Source organism: Ceratotherium simum, chromosome 9, assembly GCF_057802395.1.
Source record: "Ceratotherium simum simum isolate JZ-2026a chromosome 9, ASM5780239v1, whole genome shotgun sequence".
NCBI classification, from domain to species: Eukaryota; Metazoa; Chordata; class Mammalia; order Perissodactyla; family Rhinocerotidae; genus Ceratotherium; species Ceratotherium simum.
The window spans coordinates 46284535-46308004 of NC_141908.1; the positions used below are offsets into that span (position 1 = coordinate 46284535).

Below are 23470 nucleotides of genomic sequence, written 5' to 3' on the forward strand. Positions count from 1 at the left end.
ATAGGTTTGTACACCTTTGAACTGGTCCCTACAGTCTGAGTAGCCATTTCATCTCGTCTTCAGCAGCAGTGTCAGCTGGTAGTGAGAAAAGTAACCTCCTGTCAAGGTCGTCTCCCCTTTACACAGAGTCACAGTTTTCCGACAAGGGGTCACTGTCTTATTATAGGCACTGACCTTAAGTAGATTTGTGTAAAAACAGTCAGTTTGGCATTGACCTCCTAAAGGAGTCCTGCTGTCAAAAATACATCACCTTCACAGGCTGTAAACGATTTGTCATTCAATTATTTTTATTTATTTCCCTTTGGCTTTCTCATCTTTGCCTTCTTGCTCATGTTTTTCCACGATTGGCTTTGTTACCCGATCATAGGAGGGTGGACAAGCTGCTGTGGACATGGTCAGATCAGTTTTTTCTGTAATAGAGTTTTCATTTATTCTGTCAATTATCATGTCTTCTTTTACAAGAAGATTAGCCCCACCTTTGATTTTATTTTTATTATATGTAAATGAAGCTTGTTTTACAGTTCGCTTTAAAAGGTGGCGCCTGTAAGCACGTTGAATAATGACAGCAGACACCTCCTCTTGTTTTCGTTTTAAAGTCGTAGTTATTGGCTGATAGGAGACCTTTGAAGGATTGGAAGCCATGAACCGCTCTTCCATCTGTATTCGAAGAGCATCCATCTCTCCACTCTCCCCCAGAACCCGCTTTGTAAAAGCAAATAAGATGTCAAGGCAGTGGATTCGGTCACCACTGACCATGGGCAGATCCATGGCAATGAGCTGAAGTTTGTTCGGTTGTGGCAGATTGAGGGGGGGTTCAAGAGCAGCTGCAAACTGAGATAGTTTTTCAAATTCCATGAACTGGGTTGCATCAGGATCAAACTTCTCCCAAACCTCGTAGAACATCTCAAAGTCATCCTCACTCAGGGGCTCTGCACTCTCTTCAGTAGCAACACTGAAGTTCTCCAGGATGACAGCGATGTACATGTTCACCACAACCAGAAAAGATATGATGATGTAACTGACAAAAAAGAAAATCCCAACAGATGGGTTCCCACAGTCTCCCTTAACTGAGCTTCCAGGGTTAACTTTATTAGGGTCACAATCGGGTGGTTTACTGTTGAGAATAGGTGCTAGCAATCCATCCCAGCCAGCAGAGGTGGTAATTTGGAACAGGCAGATCATGCTGTTGCCAAAGGTCTCAAAGTTGAACATGTCATCAATTCCAACTTCCCTCTTAACATAGGCAAAGTTGGACATTCCAAAGATGGCGTAGATGAACATGACCAGGAAGAGCAGGAGGCCGATGTTAAACAACGCAGGAAGGGACATCATCAGAGCAAAGAGCAGCGTGCGGATCCCCTTAGCCCCTTTGATCAGACGCAAGATTCGACCAATCCTGGCAAGACGGATCACTCGGAACAGGGTCGGGGACACAAAATATTTCTCTATCAGCTCAGCCAGAAACATGCCTATGGATAAAAAATGAGAATACCAACCAGTGAAGAAGTTATCCGTTAAAATAATACTTAAATTTCTGTTAAGGCTCCAAGGTAAAGTTCAGAGTACTGACATTCAGTTACATAATCTTAAATTTGACATACATATTATATATATAATTGTATACAATATATATTATAAATAAACCTTAATTTTGACATTCAGAATAAATTCAACTCAATATTTGCTATGGACTAAATTACATCCCCCTCAAATTCATATGTTAAAGCTCTAACTCCCCATTCTGAGGTTATTTGGAGATAGGGCCTTTGGGAGATAACTAGGTTTAGATGAGGTCATGAGAGTGGAGCCTTCATGATAGGATTAGTGCCCTTATATGAAGAGGTACTAGAGAGGTTGCTCTCTCTCTCTTCCCCTGACATATGAGGACACAGGGAGAAGACAGCTGTCTACCAGCCAGGAAGAGAGCTCTCATCAGAAACCCACCCTGCTGGCACCTTGATCTTGGACTTCTAACCTCCAGAAATGTGAGAAAATAAATTTCTGTTGTTTAAGCAACCCAGTCTGTGGTAATTTGTTATGGCAGTCTGAGCTGGCTAAGACAATATTCAATTCAATAAGGATTTTATAGTACTTTTTGTCCTTGAGGGACATCTATAGACTACTTTTAGCTTACATAAAATCCCAAGACTGAATCTAAAAAAATAAGTTAAAAATGCTCAAGTCTGTCTGAACAGCAATGGCCAACAGTATAAGTACACGTTTATATGAATATAATTATTTTTTCTGAAATTGCCATATCATCTATCCTCTATTCAGTCCTTACCTATCTAAAAGTGTCTGCAGTTTTTAATGCTATTTTCATCTCTCCATGAACTTGACACTTCCCTAAGCTTCCACTATAATGTTCTTATACATTTACATATGCTGTGGTACATTTCTAAAAGGATCCACGCTGATGATCTTTCTGGTCTCCTGTGTCTGACATTGGTCTCTCAGCCCTCTTCTTTTAAGCTTCTTTCTCCATTTACCTTTTGAATAATGAAATAATGATTGAACTGAAGAGCAGCTCAAGAAACCAAGTGCCTTCGAGTTATACTGCCTTACTCTATAAAGAGTAAGTAAGCCTAAGTGTGTGTGTGAGAGAGAGAGAGAAAGAAGAGAGGTGAGTACAACCCTAGAACTCTATCTACAACTGATTACACCACAGCTTAGCATGGGACTCAAAAGCTACATACAACATATGAGTTGGATATAAGACCAACTTCTTCAGAGGGGGAATGGTAATGAAAATCTGCCCAACAGAGGTGCCCCATATTAGATGGTAAAATATTGGCCCAATCATAACATCTAGTTTAGGAAAGAATGAATATTTCATGCTCACAGACAGACTTCTTCACTTCACTGGAGATAGAGTTGTATCTTTAATGAGATGAGCTATTGCTCATGTGACCTGTTATACATTCCAGGCTTTGAAGTGTATGACTGGTGAAATGATGTCCCATGCCACCTCACTTCCCTTGTGCATCATTACTATAAACCCATGTTAAGGTAATCTAGAAAATCTCTACCTGATACACTTAAAGAACCTACCATCTGCATTTGCTAACATTTTGTTCTTATTTTTATTCTCTTTCTACTCTATGCTTTTCCTTATCTTGCCACCAGCTTCCACTTCTATCTATATGCTGATGACTCTATGTCTATATCTCTGATGCAAAGTCTCTTCTGAGTACCAGACTAAATTTCTAGTCTTCTTCTCAACAGACAGAGCCATCTAGATGTTGTATAAGCTACTCAATCTCAACATGTCAAAAACATTTTTATCTTAATTAATAGCACATTTCTAGTTCAAGTGAATGAGACTCTACTATATGGACAAATAATATATCTAGTCTAAAATGGAGAATAGGATACAATACTGTATATTTAGCAGGAACCCCATTTGGTAAGAAAAACAAACACACCTGAATGAAATACATCAAAATTTCCACAGTGGTTATCTCTGAGTGGTGGGATGACCTCTAATTTAAACTTGATTGTTCCAACTCTTACTTTTATTGGACTGAACTTAAGAGACTTGAAATACTTCTTACCTACAATGGAGAGAATGACAACCACAAAATCAAAAATATTCCAGCCTATGGTAAAATAATAATGGCGGAGGGAGATGAGTTTCAGCACACACTCTCCAGTGAACAGCACAATAAACACCAGGTTGATGCGTGACAAAATGTTGGTCACATATTCACTCTGGTCATCTGTTTCTACCATCATCGTGACCATGTTAAGACAGATGAGAATCATGATGCTTATGTCAAAAACTTGTCTGGTTACAAAGTCAAAGACCATTCCTTGAAACTTGTTCTGTAGAGAAACAGAAATGCTTTTAGCAACAGCGGAGTTTTCCTGTACACATTAGCATCTACGTGAGTACTTTCTGCATTAATTGACTTTCTAGTACTGTACATAGTAACCACTGGCCCTGAATTTTGTAAAAAATGCTTTATGGCACATTCATTTTTTGAAGTTAGTTATCGAAATGCTATTTACCAAGGTGTATTCCACAGAGTAACAATCCCTTGTCAAAGGTGATTTTTGATAAGAAACAGTGCATGCTAACACTTCTCTCAGAGGCACAACATGCATATTAACATATTAAGATTACGAGAAGTTAAGAAACCTGCTTAATTTTGTTTTACCAGAATTTCCCATGATCAGTTGGACCATGCAGCCATTTCAAAATATAGTATCTATTAATATTCCGTTTGTCTTATTCTCAAAGAATTGTTGAAGGGAACTTGAGGTTTCCAGGAGACACCTATAACATTATGCATTTAAAGCCCATGTATGGCAATATTGATGTTCTCCCACCAAACAGTCTTTGCTGACATTGTCAGACACAGAATGCTGAGCCTACACAGGGATAGTTAGACCAGAATGACATTCCTTATGCTTTGATGTCAAAAATTCACATCCCTTGTCATTGATCTGTGGTTCTGCTCCCCAGTTTTGCCACTGTCAGTCACTGCAGGCCATTATCTGGCTCATTTCTCTAGGGCACTCAGGAACTCTAAGGATATCTTCTATCTTACTGTTTTCCTACACATGGTTGACTCATTTCTACTTTCAGTGCCAAGGCTTAACAAAGGAAAGTACATATTACGTATCATTTTTAAAAGGCAGCTGTTGGCTAGCCCAATAGGACTGTTCACTAGTATTTTGTTCCCTAATGCTCCCCCAGAATTATTTTAACCTCATAGATCATCATCATAAAAATTAACACAGTGTGAGATAAGGCTTCTCTATTTCACAGCAGTTGTTTAGTTGGTTCATCATGGAAACATGAGAATTGTTATTTATCATCATGAATTATATTTATTGACTCTGACTTCAGTAAACATCAGTAATTTCTAACTTTATAGCCATATATATGAATAGCAGATAATAGATTTTTTTCCTCCTCCAAAACACTGTACCTTTAATAAAAAATAAAACAGAAGTAAGGTATTATTTCATTCAACACTTCATCTATTTATTAATCAAGCAGAAAATTGCATACATTTTAACCCCATCGAAAGGCTTACTCCTCTCCCTAACATTACTCAGCAGCTACTCTTGAGTTACATGATCAGCTTTTTCTTGTGCACATCACATTGCCTATGTGTCCTTTGCATTTAGAGTGGATTCTTTTGTGTAATTCTAAATCCCTTGAAGATAAGGCTGCATTTTCTCTTTCTTCTTTTTCTTTTTCGCCTCTCTCTTTTCACAAAATTTTTACCATTACCATAAAAAGTATAAATTAATGATGCTCTAAAAGTGGAAGAAATCTTTGCTGCTGGAAATGTTAGCTGCTATCTCTTCTGTGAGAAAACCCATGCAAGTTTTTGTTTTTGCGTATTTTTTCCCATATCATTTGGTATTTCTTACTCCTGGTCGAGGTATAGGCTTTTGCGGCTTTTTCGATCCTAATTTTTTCATTGCATTATAGTATTTCTTCTGTTCTTCTGTCATAAAGATGTCTTGACCTCCAAAGTATAGAAAAGAAAAATCAAAACTGGTTGAAACTGTGTCCCTTTGCACATAATTTTTCAATCAATGTTAAACTTAAAATAGGAAAGGGACAGTTAAAAAAGGAAATGCAAAATTCAGCCAATGAGCCTAATTATGCCTGGGATTTTAATTAAAAGAACTTTTTAAGTAATATAATCTTATTTAATTTTCACAATCATCCAAAATTGACTTTATTATTTTCATTATTATTTTATGGAGGGAAAAAAACCCAGAAATTGAGAGGTTAAATATTTTTACCCAAGACCATATACTCAGTGGGTGGTAAAATTTGGTTTGCTGAGACACTAAATACTTGGTTCCTTACACTATACACACTGCCTTACTGAAGTTAGAAACAATGATTTTCTTATTCAGATATAGCAAAGAGTTAGAGTATGTATATTGCAAGACAGTTTAAAGTTACTCGTAAAAAACCACTTTCACTCTGCCAAGAAGTGGAGCAAAAGCATGGAAAGAAAGGTGGGTGAGTTGGTAGAAGAGTTAGGGGATAAATCGGAGATCGTAATTATGGCAGGTATGTGATAGGCCAGTAGGTACAGAGGATTGGGACTCAGGCTGATAAGGGAAATGAAATTGCCTGATATTGACTACAGAATAACATTAGTAATAATAAAGGGGGATGGGGCAGGAATGTTCTAAGGTGAAAGAGTCTCATACAATGAAAGCACTCATTATATAACAACAAAACACACTGAGTAAACGAGATGAAGGAGCAGTACACAAAGGAAGAAATACAAATGGCAAAAAAGCACTTGAAAACATGTTCAAACCTACCAGACATAAAAATTAAAATTAAATACAATTTTCGTCTATAAAATATCAAGTATGCGTTAAACAACAGAGATAATGTTTGATGCCAGCGAAGCAGCAGTGCCCTGGGCACGTCTATACACCGTTATTGGGAGCATGAGTGGGTGTATTATTTGGGGGAAGCAAAACACTTTACTCTAGGAATTTATCTTAAGGAAATGATTAAAGACAATTTATTTTTTTGGCACAAAGACTTTTGACAAGGCACTATTTAAATCATTAGAGATTAGAAACCACCTAAATCATCAATCTATTGGGAAATGGTTAAGTAAATTATGATAATGTACATATGAAGACTTAACAAAATGGGAAAATACTTATGTTAAGTCAAAAAAAGAATTTATGGATAAAATAACTTCAGTAACAAGAATATATGTAGAAAAAGTTTGAACAGAAAAACATAAAATGTGAATAGTGGTTCCTCCCCAGTAATGATATTTCTTTACTTTCTATATTTTCTATGAAGTGTATATATAATTGGAATGATAAAATGGCGTTTATAAATGATAATAATTAATAAAATAAAGAGCTGTCCAATTCAAGACTAGAACTGATAGTTTATAATTAAATATCAGGGAGAAAGAAGTGGGAATACATAAAAGGAACCAATGAAGGGGAAAAAACGTGAAAAGAAACACTAGAAGAAGCTTACATCTCAAGCGTAATTTATTGCAAAGATTCTAAGGGTTTTAGCTGGAAAATATATTCTCAGGAGAGGAGTTGTAGGGTTAAAACAACAAGTTGACTTTGAGAAAGGGACATATGCCTGGGTTCTTTCTTTTCCACTTATTCTCTTTCAAAAGATATAAAATGTGGTCTCTGATTTAAAAAAAAAAAATAGAGAAGAGAGGTTTTGTGAGTCCAGGCACAGGAATACGGAACACAGTCATTCTTGGCTTTCTATACCCTGAAAGAGATGGGCAGTGGATGGCAGAGGGAGAGGATGCAAAAAGAGATTTTAACATATACTGCTATTTGGTTTCTGAATTAAAGTACTCATTTGGTAGTGAAAACACTCAAAGTAATTTTATTATCTTATTAGGAGAGAAAATATTAGAAATACTTATCTTCTTTTTTTGCTGGTTGAAATTATCTATGATGACACCAATAAACAGGTTCAAGGTGAAGAAGGACCCAAAGATGATGAAAATAACAAAGTAAAGATACATGTATAGACTTTCCTCATACTTAGGCTGGAGTTCCACCTACCAAAGGAGAATATTTTGTAAAAGATCACAATACATTTTGATGCTGGAAGTCATTGGTGCTTTTTCATGAGAATAGAAAAGAAAATTCTTAGTAATACTTAAGCACTTTGTTTTTCAAAAAGTATTTTTCTTTTTTCTCTGAATCAGCTACCTCTAAAAAAAAACTCTGAAATTAGCCTTTTGGGTAGTTTTTCATGTGAAAAATGGGATGTTTTCATGTGGAAAATATGGTTATTTTGATGTTAGAATTTATTTTTTTTAACTGTAAATACAACTAATATCTTGCTATTTGGATAGTTGCATTCTAAATTTGGCAATTTTTTTAAGATACAGAATTATAATAATTTTAAAATTATTAGTGAAAAATTTATACTTCAATAAATATATATAGACTATGTTTAGAAAGAATCATTTGTGTATGCATGAATTTATTTAGCAAATAAGAATTGAATTATTCATTTAGATGTTTGGCATCATACCTTTAACATTATAACATTCATTGAATTTTTCAGATTGAGTAGGCATAACTGGACACTCCATATTATAAATCCTCAAGTGATAACTTAATCTCTAGATTGTACTTATAGTAAATGAGCATTGAGCCATCACTTATCACTTGGTAAAGAGGTAAAGGAGTCACTATAGATAGTGCCCTCATAGCTTCATGTCCTTCTAAAGACAATAGAGTTAAAAACCAACCAAATGCACAAAACACAATAATAAGTAACCAAGTGAAATAACTCAACTCTGGGGGATATCAGGAAGGTACTCAACATAAAACTAAAGCCACTTATGGGAAGTGCATATCAAGAAAGGTAAACATGAGCTCCATCAGGTGAGTTAAAGATTACACAGACAGAGGTTATTCTTTATGATGATAGACTAAACAGCTGGGATTTCAGAATGGAAAGATAAAGGCTGATAGAAAAATACTAAATTTTACAAATTTTTTTTTTTAAATAATTTTATTTATTTATTTATCTTTCCCCCAAAGCCCCAGTAGATAGTTGTATGTCATAGCTGCACATCCTTCTAGTTGCTGTATGTGGGACGCGGCCTCAGCATGGCCTGAGAAGCGGTGTGTCGGTGCGCGCCCAGGATCCGAACACGGGCCGCCAGTAGCGGAGCGCACGCACTTAACCACTAAGCCACAGGACCGGCCCCAAAATTTTACAAAGTTTTGAAGAGTGGAGTTGGAATGCTCATGGATTTCTGCTATCTTCTTGAAGCTTGAAAGAGTCTGTTGTAGGAGAAATGTAAAAAAGTAGATCTTTACTTTGGTGATAAAAAGTTAAAGGAAACTGTTGGACACAGAAGTGATTACAGCATCGGTAAAGGCTCCAGTTAATTTACAGATGCTAAAATCATATAAAAAATGGATTTGAAAGGGATGATTATAGAAATCTAAGGCTGCCTAGACAACATCCCTAACTTTTCATACTATTCAATATGGAGGGTAAATATACATTTCGACTACTGATGGCAATCCTATATTTCTCCACGTTTCCTCTGGCACACCAAAATGATTACTGATTATATAATTAGTAGATAAAAAGGAAACAAAATTGAAAAATATTTAATAGAAAGATATTGTTAGTTATTAAATATATGAATGTTACTTTAGTTTGACTTTCAAAACAATTTATGTTTTGCTTTATATTAGTAAGATCTTTCTAATAAACATTGCTATCCCTGAATATTAATTTGCCATATTTTTCCTTTTTTTAAATCATTGTAGAATCATTCCATTCAGCTGCTATGCTCTGTTGAATTAATTTTAGCACCTAATCAGTATTATAAAAAGACTTAGGATACAAGACATACTTACATTTCTGGAATCGACTGCTGCATACATTATATCCATCCATCCCTTAAATGTGGCCTATTAAAAAGGACGTGCATGTTTTACTTTGGAGTAAAAGTAATTCAGACCTGATGTTTAATAAATATTGTTACTGATATATTTTTTTAAAAGGAACATTTTTGAAAGACATTTTGAAACAAATTTTACATGGACTTTGGACCAACACAATATCTCAGTAAGTCTTTTCATTTCTAGAACACATCATGAACAAAATGGTCATTTGATATATCCTCCTGCTTGATAACCAACTCACAAATCTTCTCAATCCTTTAGAGTTAGTGGAATCATGCAATTTGAAGGGCTATCAAAATTTAGTAGAATACTTTTAGAAAGCTTTACAAATGCCAACACATTTGGCAATGTCTGTAGGAGCAAAACCAGGATGACTTAGAGCTGATGATCATCCGCTGAAAACTATCTGCAAGGTGATCAAAGCAACTGAAAGTTTAAGATTTCTCTTGACTGTAACATTCTAAGAATCATACAGGTGAACATAAAGTTAGATTTGCCACTATCCTTTTAAGTATTTTGAAGCATAATATCCAGTAATAACCCTATATTCCACAGTTTTTTCTGTAATTTTTTATGAGAATTAGTTAATATGGGTAAGAAAAGTGGAAAATAGTACAGTAGACACTTGACATTCACAGATTCAAGAAGGAAACTTATCATAATTTGTTATTTGTCCTAGAACATGAATTCTGAGCCCTGTGGGCCTGAAAGGATTGTTCCTTAGCTAGTGAGCAAGCCTACAAAGCTCTCAGCATCTGTATCCCAACACATCTTTGTTTTTATAACACTAACACTTGTGAAGTGGTAGATGTCATGGGAAGAAAGCCAAGTAAGGGTGCATCTGATGGCAGTGAAAAGAAAGCAATGATTCTTAGCTGGAAAATAGACTTTTTTTTTGTATATTAAAGAGAGAAATGTTGAATGTGTCAGTGGCTGAGGTCAAGATAGAACAAGTCCATTACACACTAGGTACAGGAACAGAAAAAAGTGACTCGAGGAACCATTTCGATGAGTTACTAATTAACAGAGAGGTGATTCTGTATAAAGCCAAGTATAAAGCAGTACTCTAGAGTTTCTTAGTAGCAGAATTTATTTAATGGCTTCATGTAGGATCTTCACCCTATATTTTAAGGATCACTTAGCATTTTAAGGGATTGCTTGAAATTTTCCATTTTTATTTTCTCAATTTTATGGAGGAAGTGATATGCTTTAGTGACATTTACAAGTGTGGTTATTAGTTAAGGGTTAGGATAAATGCCCAAGGAAATATGATCATGTGCCTACTATAATATTTAAAGAAATCATACTTGCCAGATTTTTTAAATCTCTATTTTAATTGCATGAGCATGCAGAGTAAGTCAGAAACATCTACAGGAGAAATAAGAATTTCCAGCAAGAAGGTAGGAAGAATTTGCAAAGGAAACATAGTACAGACACCTCTGAAAGAGCTGCATGAGGGTTTTGACCAGTGCAGGTTTGTTTGCTTGGTTAGTCTCCTGATTGGAAAACATAACCCTGGTGAACAGAAATAGATTTCTGCCTTAAAAACTCTGTAGAACCACAGGGAAGAACTTACACAGCTGTGTGTGTGTGTGTGTGTGTAAGCTGAGTTTTCAGCGGCCAAAATAGACCAGTATTTTTACAGCGTTTTTCAAACGATCTGGAATCTGTTTTTATGCATTGCTCTGTTGGCGAGGCAGCTGTAGCCAAAAGCAGCATCAAATGCAAATGTTTAAAGGACCGTCATCTTTTGCATTTTTATAAACTGTGAACTATTTTTCTTTTGGATAAGTCAGGCTTAGAGACCCACAAGTGAAAAAATTAATATTTAGATAAAATAAACTTAGGTAAATTGTACTGAAAGTTCATTTGAGGTGAGAACAGCTGCTTGTGTTTCATGTCCGTGTTAGGCACTATCGCATAGTATTTCCATTGCACTATGAGGATCTAATCCTAAAACCTAAATATCATTCCCCAATCTTCAATCCAAATCATACAATTCAGTAGCAGTTAATTCTCATCAATTAGTTACAATGCAATCAGATGTGTTAAGCGTGTGTGTTTTGAGAGGGTGATCCATAAGTCAACCAAGCTTTCCAATTGCAGTAGAGGAAACATAATAGCAAACTCATTGATTTATTAACCAACTTGTTCATATGGGAAGAGAGAACAATATGGGAAGAAAGAGAAAAAGACCTTTGAAAAGAACTGAAATACCTTGCCACTATCGACTATGTCTGCACTGCTTAAATACACTGACACTTCCACCCATCTGGGCTCGTAAATTTGTATTAATAAATCAAAATTAGAATAAAAGAAATATGTTATAAACTTTCTTCTTAATAACTAAACTTTCTTCTTGGTAACTTAGATGTATGTCATTACTTTGTTATTATTCCAAACAACAAAGAAATTTCAGAGAAAAGAATATTTACTTACAACTTGAAGCAAAGAGAGATACCCGAATCCTACATTATCGAAGTTTACTTTCACATTTTTCCATCGGGCAGTCTCATTTCTTTCTATTAGTTGTAGGCAATCAGAATGATTATTCACTTCGCTGATGTCAAACCTGTCACCAGTTGTGGTGTTAATACAGTGGTAGAATTTGCCAGCAAACAAATTTACACCCATGATGCTGAAAATTAGCCAGAATATAAGACAAACCAGAAGCACATTCATGATGGATGGAATTGCTCCTAAAAGGGCATTCACAACCACCTAATACACAAATGGAAAAAAAGCAAAGTCAGAATTCTTGTTGGTTAAAAAAAGAAAAGACAATCCCCTAGTAATCTTTAGTCTTTCTAATTTTTTTATCATTGAGGCTCTCCTAGGATATTTAAAAGCAAAGTAAGAAAAAAATCTTAAAACGCAATCCATTCTTTCTTAAGCAGTACATTTAGGGAAACAAATATAGACACTATAACAAAGAAACAAAAAGAAGTTTAAAAAAAGAGGACGAAGTATTAAAAGATTAAAGGAAAAGCAAAACCAGAGGAATTTGCTGCCAGATGAATTCAGAAAATTTGTTGTTTATTAGAAAAAAGAGAGGAAGGAAATCCTAATACAGAAGATTAACTCATTTTAAAAAGGCAATATATTAAAGAACAAAACTAAAATATTTGGACATGAGTTGATTTGACCAATATACTTTAATAAATTAAAAATTCAGATGTATAAATATAAAAATATTATTAAATACCTAATATAATTTTGTCCTTAATTATTCATGCATTGCTATGACTAATAATAATTTTTGCATAAGAAGCAAGACAATTTAGCATTATGTATTTTGTTAGATCATCACATCGTTTATTTCAAGCTCCAGTCATGTCAGTTGTTTCATTTACTGAGTTTAATTCGATAAACTTACTTTAAATGAAACATAACAGAAATCAGTTTCTTAGGAAAATAAGAAAAGGAAGGATGCCATACATAGTTCCCAAATCTGATGTGATTATATCAAGTTTTGTGCAAATAATTATCTACTCTTTTTCTATGGAAGCATGTTTTTTCCCCTCTTTTCTTTATTTCTGGATCACAAATTAAAAATCTGAGTTTTCATATTTGGCAACACTGCAGGGATGGCTGTTCTTGCTCTCTCCTCCACAGTTCCCATTGGAGCTGCACATGAGTAGCTAAGACGGAATATAAAAGACAGGCCCTACAATGCTCCTAAGTGGCAAATGATGCCTCAGACTTGAACATTAATAGCTAAGTTAATTCTACCCGTGTACCTCTATTATTCTTGTCAATCTGATCCAAAGTAAACAACCACCATCAAAATATCTTCCATCTGCCATTTGATGCCAGTGTATTTTTAGAACAAAGTTTTTTGACTGCCTGTCTGAAAAAACAAACCCATCAGCCAATTCCTTATGCTTCTGAGCCTTGTTTAAAGTCTGTGAAAAACGCTAGGCCTTCTAGGATTACAAGACAGCGTCATAAGTGGGCCAAAGGAAAAGAATAAAACCATTAATAGCAAAGGTGGGAGAATGAGCATGGAAAAATGAAGTCGGTTGTGTTATCCAGGCAGATCCTGAACATGTGGTCTATGCAGCCTACCAAGCTGATACATGGCACCTTATCTCATCTCATTTGGCTGTCTGCATTACTACAATTGATTGAATAAGTCCTTATTTTATACTTCATTTTAAATGTGTGGATACACTTAGATTTCTCTTGGATTCAAAATTCGAAAGCTGAAATCAAGTTATTTCCCTTCTTTTCTCAATATTTGGTGCCTACTATCCATATAAAAAAGCTATCTCTATTGTGTATACACAGAGTCCATGTTAAAGTGCATATTTTTACCTACAAGAGCCAATTTAGAGCATGAGCAGAACACTGATTATCTATACCTATTTCTTGAATTTCTTTTCACATCAATCTGTAGCTCTTAGACTTCTTTCTTCAAAATCTTTCTCACATTTTTTCCATTTTCCACTTTTGCATTTTCACTGTTGCCATCTTAGTTCTGGCTTCTGTTAGTTCATACTTGCATGATGGTTAGAGTCTTCTAACTTTGTCCTTCCTTTGATCAATGTAAGATGAATTAATCTTCCCCAAGTCTCACTTTAAAGTTATTTAATGGCTTCCCACTGATTATCAAATATTTTCCTTATCTTGATATTCAAATCACTCCACAATCTACATTTCTAGTTTCAACTTCCCTAGCCACGTACTCTTCCTGCCAACTCCACTAATGTAATTACCATATGCTAATATAATTACCAGAGAATTGAGATGCCATTTCTTTTGAAATTCCTTGTCCAATATCCTCCTTTCTGAAATCCTCTTTCTTCTCACAAGCTTTGGTTCAAGCAGCACTTCTTTCATGGAACCTAACTTCACCTCCCACTTTAGCCTCCAAAATAAAGATGAGTGTTTCCTCTTTTGAATTCAAGAATCAGAATTCTAGAGCTGGACAGGACTGTAGAGATAATTTAGTATTGTATTCTTATTTGGGAAATGAGAAAAATGAGGCTAAGATAGGGTAAGTTCAGAAGGTAGAGAAGAAGGAGCATCTAGTGCTCCTTCTCCTCTACCTCATTCTTCCTAGAGTTGCTCCCTCTATATTGCTCTGTATTAGAGTTAATTGCATTCCTGTAATCCTGACAGATCATAGGCTTTTTCTTTTTTATATTTAACATGCCAAAATATATTTGTTAATTCTCCAAGGCCTCAAGTGCCTTGAATATAGGAATACAAAAATGGTTGGTTGAATGAATGAATGAGGTAAAGATTAGCTTAGCATTTATTGATCAAAGCATAATTTTTAAATGCTACTTCTGGTTATGGGATGAGAATAAAGAGCTGGGAACAACAAAAAATTTGGGGTTAGCTAATAAGTCTGAGAAGTTTACTTTGAAACTGGGGATGAGTTTTGCATTAAAATTAACTCTGGAATTCATGATACAAGAAAGCCCTCTGAAGCAGTGCCTTTTAGAATATGATTTGCAATGTTGGCATACATTTGGCCCAGAGAAAAAGTTAATTTTTATGAAGATAAAAAAACTATATCTTAGAAAACATTCTGCATAGCACTGGGGAATTTACTATACAAAGTTCCATTCATATTTAAAACATCATTGTTAGGCAATGAAGCATCAGAGAAAGGATTATCTTTTCCCAAGAGCCCCAAGCCATTCCTTGGTGCAGCCCTGAGAGAGCTGTGTTAACTCTTTTCAGGCTCTAGGGAACTGCAATAATTGGTTCTGGTGTGGTGAAAGCACTAGGCAGAACTGGCCTGAATAAATTGGAAAGAACAGATTGAGGTTTCAGGACTCATAAAAGGAGATGTCTAAGAAAGGAACTATCTTAATAAATTAATACTAGAGGTTGCGTCTTCTCACAAATACTTTACAAAACATTATCAAAGAGAATTTCTCTATTGTAGCACAACCCATCCTTATAGAAACTCTTTCTGTCTCTGGTTCATTATCTGCATTTTGATTAAATCAACACAAAATGAAGATTGACAAGTAAATATGCAAATTAATGCTAGGAATTTTGATACATGCAGAAATGTCCTCTTGCCTGAACGAATTGTCATGGAACTTCAAATCCATACTACTCATGGATTCTAAAGCTTCTCTAATCAAAATACAGAAAAACTCCATGGATAACAATCAAAAGTAGGCAAAGTAGAAATCACACATTTTTAAGTATGAAGAAGAATAATAGAATCTGTTTTTAATCTAATGACTACATTTGTATTGTGGGGTTTAATTAAGGTGATTATTTTTGAAAGATACATCAATTATCTAAAAAAAATTCCAACTTTTTCTCTCCCTCAAAAATAAAATCTTTCCTCTTGCACATTATTCCTAAACTTCAAAAATAAACAAAATGTAGTTTTATTTTTATTTATGTTTTCACTGTGATATCTTCTAAGTTAGTTGGGAGGGACTTATTCTAAGAAGTGACTTTATGCATTAAATTCTATCTTAATACACAAGACAAAATGTTTTTGTTTTATTTCTAGGTGAGTGTTCTAGTCTGTGTAATTCAAATAAGTGGATCCTTTTATATTAACTTTTTTCCATTTAGAACACGAATCATGAGTGCTTACTCAACTCAATATATTTTTGCCTTGTTACATTTCAAAAATAACCCCTATAAACTTATACTTAATGAAAAATGAGAATGATTACACAATCAATACCAGTCTTATGAAACCTGGAATACTGCACCCTAGGACCTGCTCACACATTTCGACAAGGCAACAGATCAACTGCTGGTGTCTGCATGGTAACTGTCAGGACCCAGAGCAATGTAGAAAATGGCAAGGGTTTTATGCCTCAAACAGCATCATCAACTTGACAAGTTAAAATTTTCACGCAATCATTCTAAATGGGGTCCCCCACCCTCACCAATCAGATAATCTGCCCATAAATGGATAACTCAATATACACATAACTAAATCATATTCAGTGAAACTTAGTAAAGATATCAACACTTGGGGTTCAAATCCATAGAGAGTGAATTCACATAGGTATTTTTCTCAAAAGAAAATTTAAGACAATTGAAAATAGGGGATTAGAATATAAATACTGTATTTTCCCTGCTGTGGTGCAATAGTACCCTTCCCAATCCCTCCCTCATCCCACTACACAAAGTCACAGTGAAAGGATGAAAGGTAGCAAAAGGGGTAATACAGTACCCATAATAAAGGGCTGAGGGGAGGAACCAGCGCTCCACCCCATCCAAGTTGGAGCAAGATTATCCTATATAAAATAGAAATATATAGTTTGTTATTAGTTAGAAATCTGATATGACAGAACATTTGGTGTTACTTTTGTATATGATGTTCTCTGTCTGTTTCCCTATCAATCAAGACTTGAGTTCTTTTGAAAAAGAAAGTATTTAAGATTTCCTAGATTACGAAATTAAAAATACAAATTGACATACAAATTTTATTTTACTCTAGATATTCATGACACCAATTCACTCAGTTCAATTTTACAAGTTGAAAAATTTGGACTGGAAATTTGAAATACAATAAATGTTTAAAAGCTGTCAGCCAGAAATGTGCATAAAACATGCAAAACATAAAATGCAACGTGATGATAATTTATTTATTACTTTCTAACTTCTTATCAAGCACAGTAAAACATGCTTTATTTGGTAATGTTGCATAAAAGCACATGCTTTGAAAAAGTGATAAAACAACAAAAATAAAATGAGTCCCTGATTTACGCTTTGACACAGCTATTGTGATTTTATGCTGCTAGGGAAAAGAATAAAATGAGAGTTTCTGAATATATTCAATTCTCACTTCCCAATTATAATCATCATTATTATATACTTCATCCTCACCATCATCCATGATTACATTTTTTACAAAGTCAAAAAATCCAAACGCTAGAAATACAAAAAATAGAACCATTAGTCAGGTCATTTTGTCTCTACAATGCCAAATACATGTTGAAATGATCAGCCATTTTAGGTTTGTGTATATGCTGTCATTACAAGGCAAGGAACCATATTCCTAAATCTGATAATTTAAATAATTAATTCATCTCCTATTGGCATCTATAAGGAGTTTATGTTTTTGAAACTCCAAATTCCAAAAGTTAACCTCTCCATATAATATGAAAATTATTGATCAATAATTATAGATAAGGTTAGTTCTGTAGAAATTAAAGGTAGACCCACAGGACCAACATTGTTATGGAAATAAAGTGTTAAATGTGAAAATATCTGGCCATTTGACTCATCAATTTAATAAACTTTCAAAAGGTCAAATTTGAAATGTTTCTAACAACTTCAAATGCTTAACACTGTTCAGATTTCAGAAGACTTTTAAAATGTATTACTTTGATTCAGGCGATATGTTTTCAAGTAGAATATATAAAAACAATATTTTTCTCCAGAACTGACACTGCCAGTCTGAAACAAAAGACAGTGATATTTTAACTGGAAAATAAACTTAATTTTCACATACTCTGGGGAGAATTTCCGATAACATTTTAGTAAAAATGTGAGGATCTCTGTGAGGAATGAAATAAAAGTGTATTATATTGCGTTAAATGGTTTCTAATGAGGAAAATTTTTTTATATATGTTAGACAAATTGAAGACAAGTCTTATATTCTTAAAAAATGACATTTATAATAAATTTTATTTTAGAAAGAACACATAACGCTATCAACAACCTAGAAAATGAAATGAAGGTCTATAGTAAAGCTTAATTTGTATAAACACAACTAAACCTTAGGCAGCAAAAGAGCAATGTTTTCCTATTGGAATCACACTTAATTCAGCAGCTTTGTTTTGGTAAAAGAAAATTTAATTTTTTAAAAAACAGAACTAATTTTTTGTGTTATACATCTTATATATTAGTGTTTCATGTTTTGAAAAAAGGCATGGAAAATAACAAGTCAATAATGGCAAAATTTCTAATCTGTTATGAAGCATAGGTTTAATATTTCCTTAAAAGAAGTAATATAAAACTTTGTGCGCCTCTGATAAATGAGATTTAAGTTACGGTTAATTTATGAATCATCTACCGTAATGAGTCAAAATTATATTTTCCATTCATTATGTTATAAATGTTTTACTTCATTGTCATGAAAAATTGTGTGGATTTATATATAATCTTTAAGTTAGTATTAACAATATAAACTAAGAAGATTAACGCAGTTACAAATTGAGGCTATATTTAACACAACTTTTTTAAAAAGTTCAAAATTCAGTCAATATTTAAAATCTGCCCTTGAATATCTTCAAATAATGCAAACTTTGGCACCATACAGACAAAATTTTGACAATTTTTAATTTTTTCCTTTATGCTTATACTTAGGCACATATATGAGTCATATTATGAAAACTTGTTAAGCACAGTTTAGATCATCACAAACGAGAAGCACATGATGTAGAATTCACTTTAGTCGATTATCATATCTTTACACAGAGCACTTTAACAGTGCATCTGCTTTTTTGTATACAGGTTTGTAAGGAAACTCCCAAGATGGATTAGGAAATAAAGTCATTTTAATGAGCACAGCAGATAAATGATATTATATCATTTCAAGAGAGGCCTAAGTTCTCTTGCATATCACCTAGAAGTAAATATGCAACAGATATAAAGATAAAGTAGCAATTTTGCAAGGATTTGCCATTCCTTTTGCATGCATATTTTTAAAAAAAATTTAGTTTAATTTGATTTCGGCTATACGCAATACTTTGGGTTCTTTCATTTTCCTTACCCTCATCCCTTCAAATCGTGATAAGGCTCTTAGAGGTCTCAGAGCTCTTAGCGTCCTGAGAGATTTGATGGCGCCAAGTTCTGAGTAACCCAAGGCATTCGCTGTTAAACTGACCAATGAGACCTGCACCAAAAAACAAATAAATGAATAGAATCACTGTTATTCAATTTGTAGTTATTATGTAATACAACAAACACAATTTTTGCTTATAATTATTCAGAAGATGAATGGTGGCATATTTTCAGTAAACCCTTTAAAATTCTAAGGAAATATTTTCAGTTTGATGCAAAAAGTGTTTCAAAATGTTAAAAGCTAGTTAAAAATCCTTAAATGTCACATAATTTATTAATTTATTATTAAAATAATTTATTTAATTTAAAAAAACTAAATAAAAATTAATTTAAAAAAGGAAGAAATCCAGGTGTAAGAAAATGTCATTGGTTATCCTTCCTTTATTTTATTAAGTTTCTGCTGAATTTAGGGCTTTGCCTCTGGCTAGTAATAAAATACAAAAACTGCTATCGTATCAGGAAGAGCAAATCTCTATCCTGCGTTGATATGTTCAGCTGATCATAGTTGATACTCTCAGAAATAAATGTGTTAAATCACATTAATTTCAAAGTTGATTTTTCAAAGGTGATTTTTTTTGTCTTGCTAGTATCTTGTGTTTTCCCTTGTCTAAAGTTTACTCCTGTGTAAATAATGTAACTCAAAAGTAATTCCATCATGAAACTTCCTCAAGTTTTTCTATACTAATTTACAGCTTCTGCCATGGTATCTGGCCCAAATTGGGCAATCAATAAATATTTACCAAATAAATCAATCAATGAATTTACTTCATTTGTATGAAATATGCATTGACTAAGAAATAAAAATATTAGATGTCTAATTCTTTAAATAAAGAATTTACCAAGACTCCATACCCAAATAGAGTTATAATTTCTTTGGTTTTAAAGTGGCTAGTATTGGACAGTTCCAAATACAATGGACACTATGTTTGCAAAATTTTCCATTTTTAAGTGTATTTAGTTGCCCTATATTTAATACACTTTTTACATTATTGGAGATGCACTATAATTTCTTTCATCTTTTTTTAGAGTAATGCACTGATCCTTATGAAATAATTAAAATAGAACATTGAAAAATAAAAGTACTATTATTGCAAAACTACAAAATTCTCTATAGAATTATTTTTCTCAGGGGCTGGCCCATGGCTTAGTGGTTAAGTGCACGTGCTCCGCTACTGGCTGCCCGGGTTCGGATTCCAGGCGCACACCAACGCACCGCTTGTCTGGCCATGCTGAGGCGGCGTCCCACATACAGCAACTAGAAGGATGTGCAACTATGACATACAACTATCTACTGGGGCTTTGGGGAGACAAAGGAGGAGGATTGGCAATAGATGTTAGCTCAGGGCCGGTCTTCCTCAGCAAAAAGAGGAGGATTGGCATGGATGTTAGCTCAGGGCTGATCTTCCTCACACACAAAAAAAAGAATTATTTTCCTCAAATATTTCAGAAACGGCTATTAAAAACCAACTTGTAATAATAAGTAAAATTATCATTCTTCCACTAAAAAGTTCAGGCATGTAATAAGTATAATAGAAAAAAGCAAAGCTCAGGCAGTTTCAAAAGGGTTACACTATATTTAGATTTCAAGTCTAGAGTGAAAAATTATGAGGAGTTGAAATATGATACAACTTCTAATGCAGGAAATCTCAATATTAGCAATTTTTTCTCTTTATGATATGATGAAGCAATTATTCTTTTGAGGTTTCTCTCAATTCATGTGTTTCACAGTAACATTATTAAGCTTCTCAAATAGCTCTGGCTTTGCCTTTGTTCAAAATTAAGGAGATAGGATGTATGCATGACTCAGCTCTAGAAATACTTTCCACAAGAAATCTGCATAATCCTGCTGGATTATTATCTTTGAGGGTAAAACTGTTGCCTATGAAGTCTGTGATAATTTGTACACACTTCTATAGCTGAAATTATGCCAAATTGATAACATGAAACATGATGTTTAACAAATCTCGAAGGCAGTCACTTGTTTTAGGGTTGATGAAGTATTAATCATTGGATACACAAATTTCTGTGGGCTGTCTGGTACATTACAGGCTTGCTGCTAAACTAGGCTACATTCTAGGGAAACTCCTGAACTGCATGATGTAGAGTTTTCCCCTACACTCTGTACATCTTACTTCCTGTAATGGACGTCATCTAGGCTTTAAACCTATCCTTTAAGAACTTTGAGTAGATCAAGGAGAACTTTTAAAAATTGACAGTAGCTCCCACCATCATCACTGTTTATTGATTGCCTTTAATACCGTACAAACTAATATCATCATTTTACAGAGTCAGGAGCCAAGTAACTTACTCAGTGGCGCACAACCCATCAGTGGTGGGGCTGGGATTCAAACTTGAGTCTGTTTGAGTCACAATATAAGTAATTTAAGCAATATAGCCTATTTCACCACTTTCCCTGCAAACTGCTGATGTATTTTTTTTTTCAGTTTTTTATCCTAGATAACCACCGTAAATCTCACCCCCCCAACGCTAAATCAGTACTCAATTAGCCTATTTCTTACAAAAACTACAGTACCATTCAGTAAATTAGTTTAGTGTGTATTAAGTAGCATATCCTGTCAACACAACATGGTGGTCAGAGATTCACTATTTTGGAATTAGGATATTAATAAAACAAACTACCTTGAATGGAAGACAAAGATATGGAGGATACTTACGTCAACAATTAAGAAGTCCAGCCAACACCAGGCATTGGTGAAATACGTTTGATAGCCATATGCCACCCATTTCAGAAGCATTTCCAGAATGAAAATGTAGGTGAAAACCTTGTCAGCGTATTCCAACATTGTCTTAATCGTCTTTCGCTGATCAATATATATATCTTCAAATGCCTATACAGAAAGGTTATACGTTTTGGTTTTCTAAAACTATTATACTATATAAGCTATTTTTTCTGATATATATTTCTATATATATGACATTTCATTGGAATAGGAGGGCAGAGGAACAGTAACTATTGCTGGTGTTTTTCCTCTCAAAGATCTTTTAATGGATCAGGGGAAAAGTTATACTCCCCATTGAGATTATAGCCAGAAGAAAGAAGTAAAAGCATAATTCTAATGAATTAACTTGACATGTTTAGAAAATAGTTCTTGATATCATATCCTGATGCTGCTACACCAACCTGAAGTTATTTCTTTTGTTTCATTTCTTTTGCTTGCTCCTGTTGGCTGTTTTGCCATAGAAAAGATGTTGAAGAAATAAAAAGTGAAGGCTTATATTTTTCAGACATTGTAATTGATCATTACATTGCCCAGCTTTACTACATAGTTGGGTATATTTGTCCCCTTTTTTCTCCTTCATTTTGTTGATAGTTTGTATTTCTCAACAGAGATACGGTGTCACAATGATGGCTGGATAAAATTACTTCTCATTTGGAGTATAATATGTATTCTTCTAATATGAATCTCTCTTGATATTTTACATCTAAGTCTCATATTCATTTCAATGGTGAAAGACTATTTCTTGTCTAAAATGGCATGTAGAGAAAACATACTTCGCCAGAGAAATATACAGGAAAATATAGGCCTATGTTCAAATTATAAACTTAGGTTAAAGAAACTCAAGTGATTGTGTTTCAATCAGGCAAGCTCCATCATCTTTATCTATCTGTCTGTCTATCTATCTATCTATCTATCTATCTATCTATCTATCTATCTATGTATCTATCTTCTATCTTATGGCTTAAGTATTCCATGTGTATCAGTGTTTTTATAAAATGCTATCTATATGTTATACTTTATATTTTTGTAAATGATTTTCACATAAATATAAATTGATTCAGATGAAATGAACATCTTTGTATAATGAGAAACCAATCCTTAAATGAATCATGTAGGCATGCTGCCCAGTGTTTATTGTTACCAATATGCATTGTTTCCTGAGTAGTATAAGAATAGTGAACACAATTCAAAAGGGACAGAGAAGTGGTCCCTAAGGACTTACCGACTGTCCATAAAGAGATGATAATAATATTAGAAACAAAATTCATCAGAACTTACAGGTTATATATTCCCAATCACAGGACTTTCATTAACTACTCTGTAGTTGCTATGTTTATTTTCTTATTAAAATCTAAGTAATTGAATATTTGTATTCTTTGGCTTAATGAATAAACTGGGGGGACAAATTTTCTGGGTTACTTAATAATAAGCCAAAATTAATAAATAGCTTATTAGAAATGTATGTGCATATAGTCAAAGTGAATCCAGAAATGCATAGTTATACATTAAGTCCATAG

At 33.9% G+C, this 23470-nt stretch overlaps 1 protein-coding gene across 7 annotated transcripts in view; it reads right to left on the reverse strand.

Moving 5' to 3' along the window:
- Nucleotides 1-291: 291 nt before the first annotated feature.
- SCN1A (sodium voltage-gated channel alpha subunit 1) overlaps nt 292-23470 on the reverse strand; it is an 80395-nt gene continuing 57216 nt past the window's right edge. For all 7 annotated transcript variants that reach the window (XM_087434948.1, XM_087434946.1, XM_087434950.1 and 4 more), the window contains exons 19-26: nt 21888-22061; nt 19142-19264; nt 11866-12147; nt 9379-9432; nt 7410-7547; nt 5389-5493; nt 3555-3825; nt 292-1469 (exon numbers count right to left, since the gene is read on the reverse strand). In XM_087434948.1, coding sequence (XP_087291074.1) covers nt 292-1469; nt 3555-3825; nt 5389-5493; nt 7410-7547; nt 9379-9432; nt 11866-12147; nt 19142-19264; nt 21888-22061 — 2325 coding nt within the window. The remainder of the gene's footprint in view (nt 1470-3554; nt 3826-5388; nt 5494-7409; nt 7548-9378; nt 9433-11865; nt 12148-19141; nt 19265-21887; nt 22062-23470) is intronic.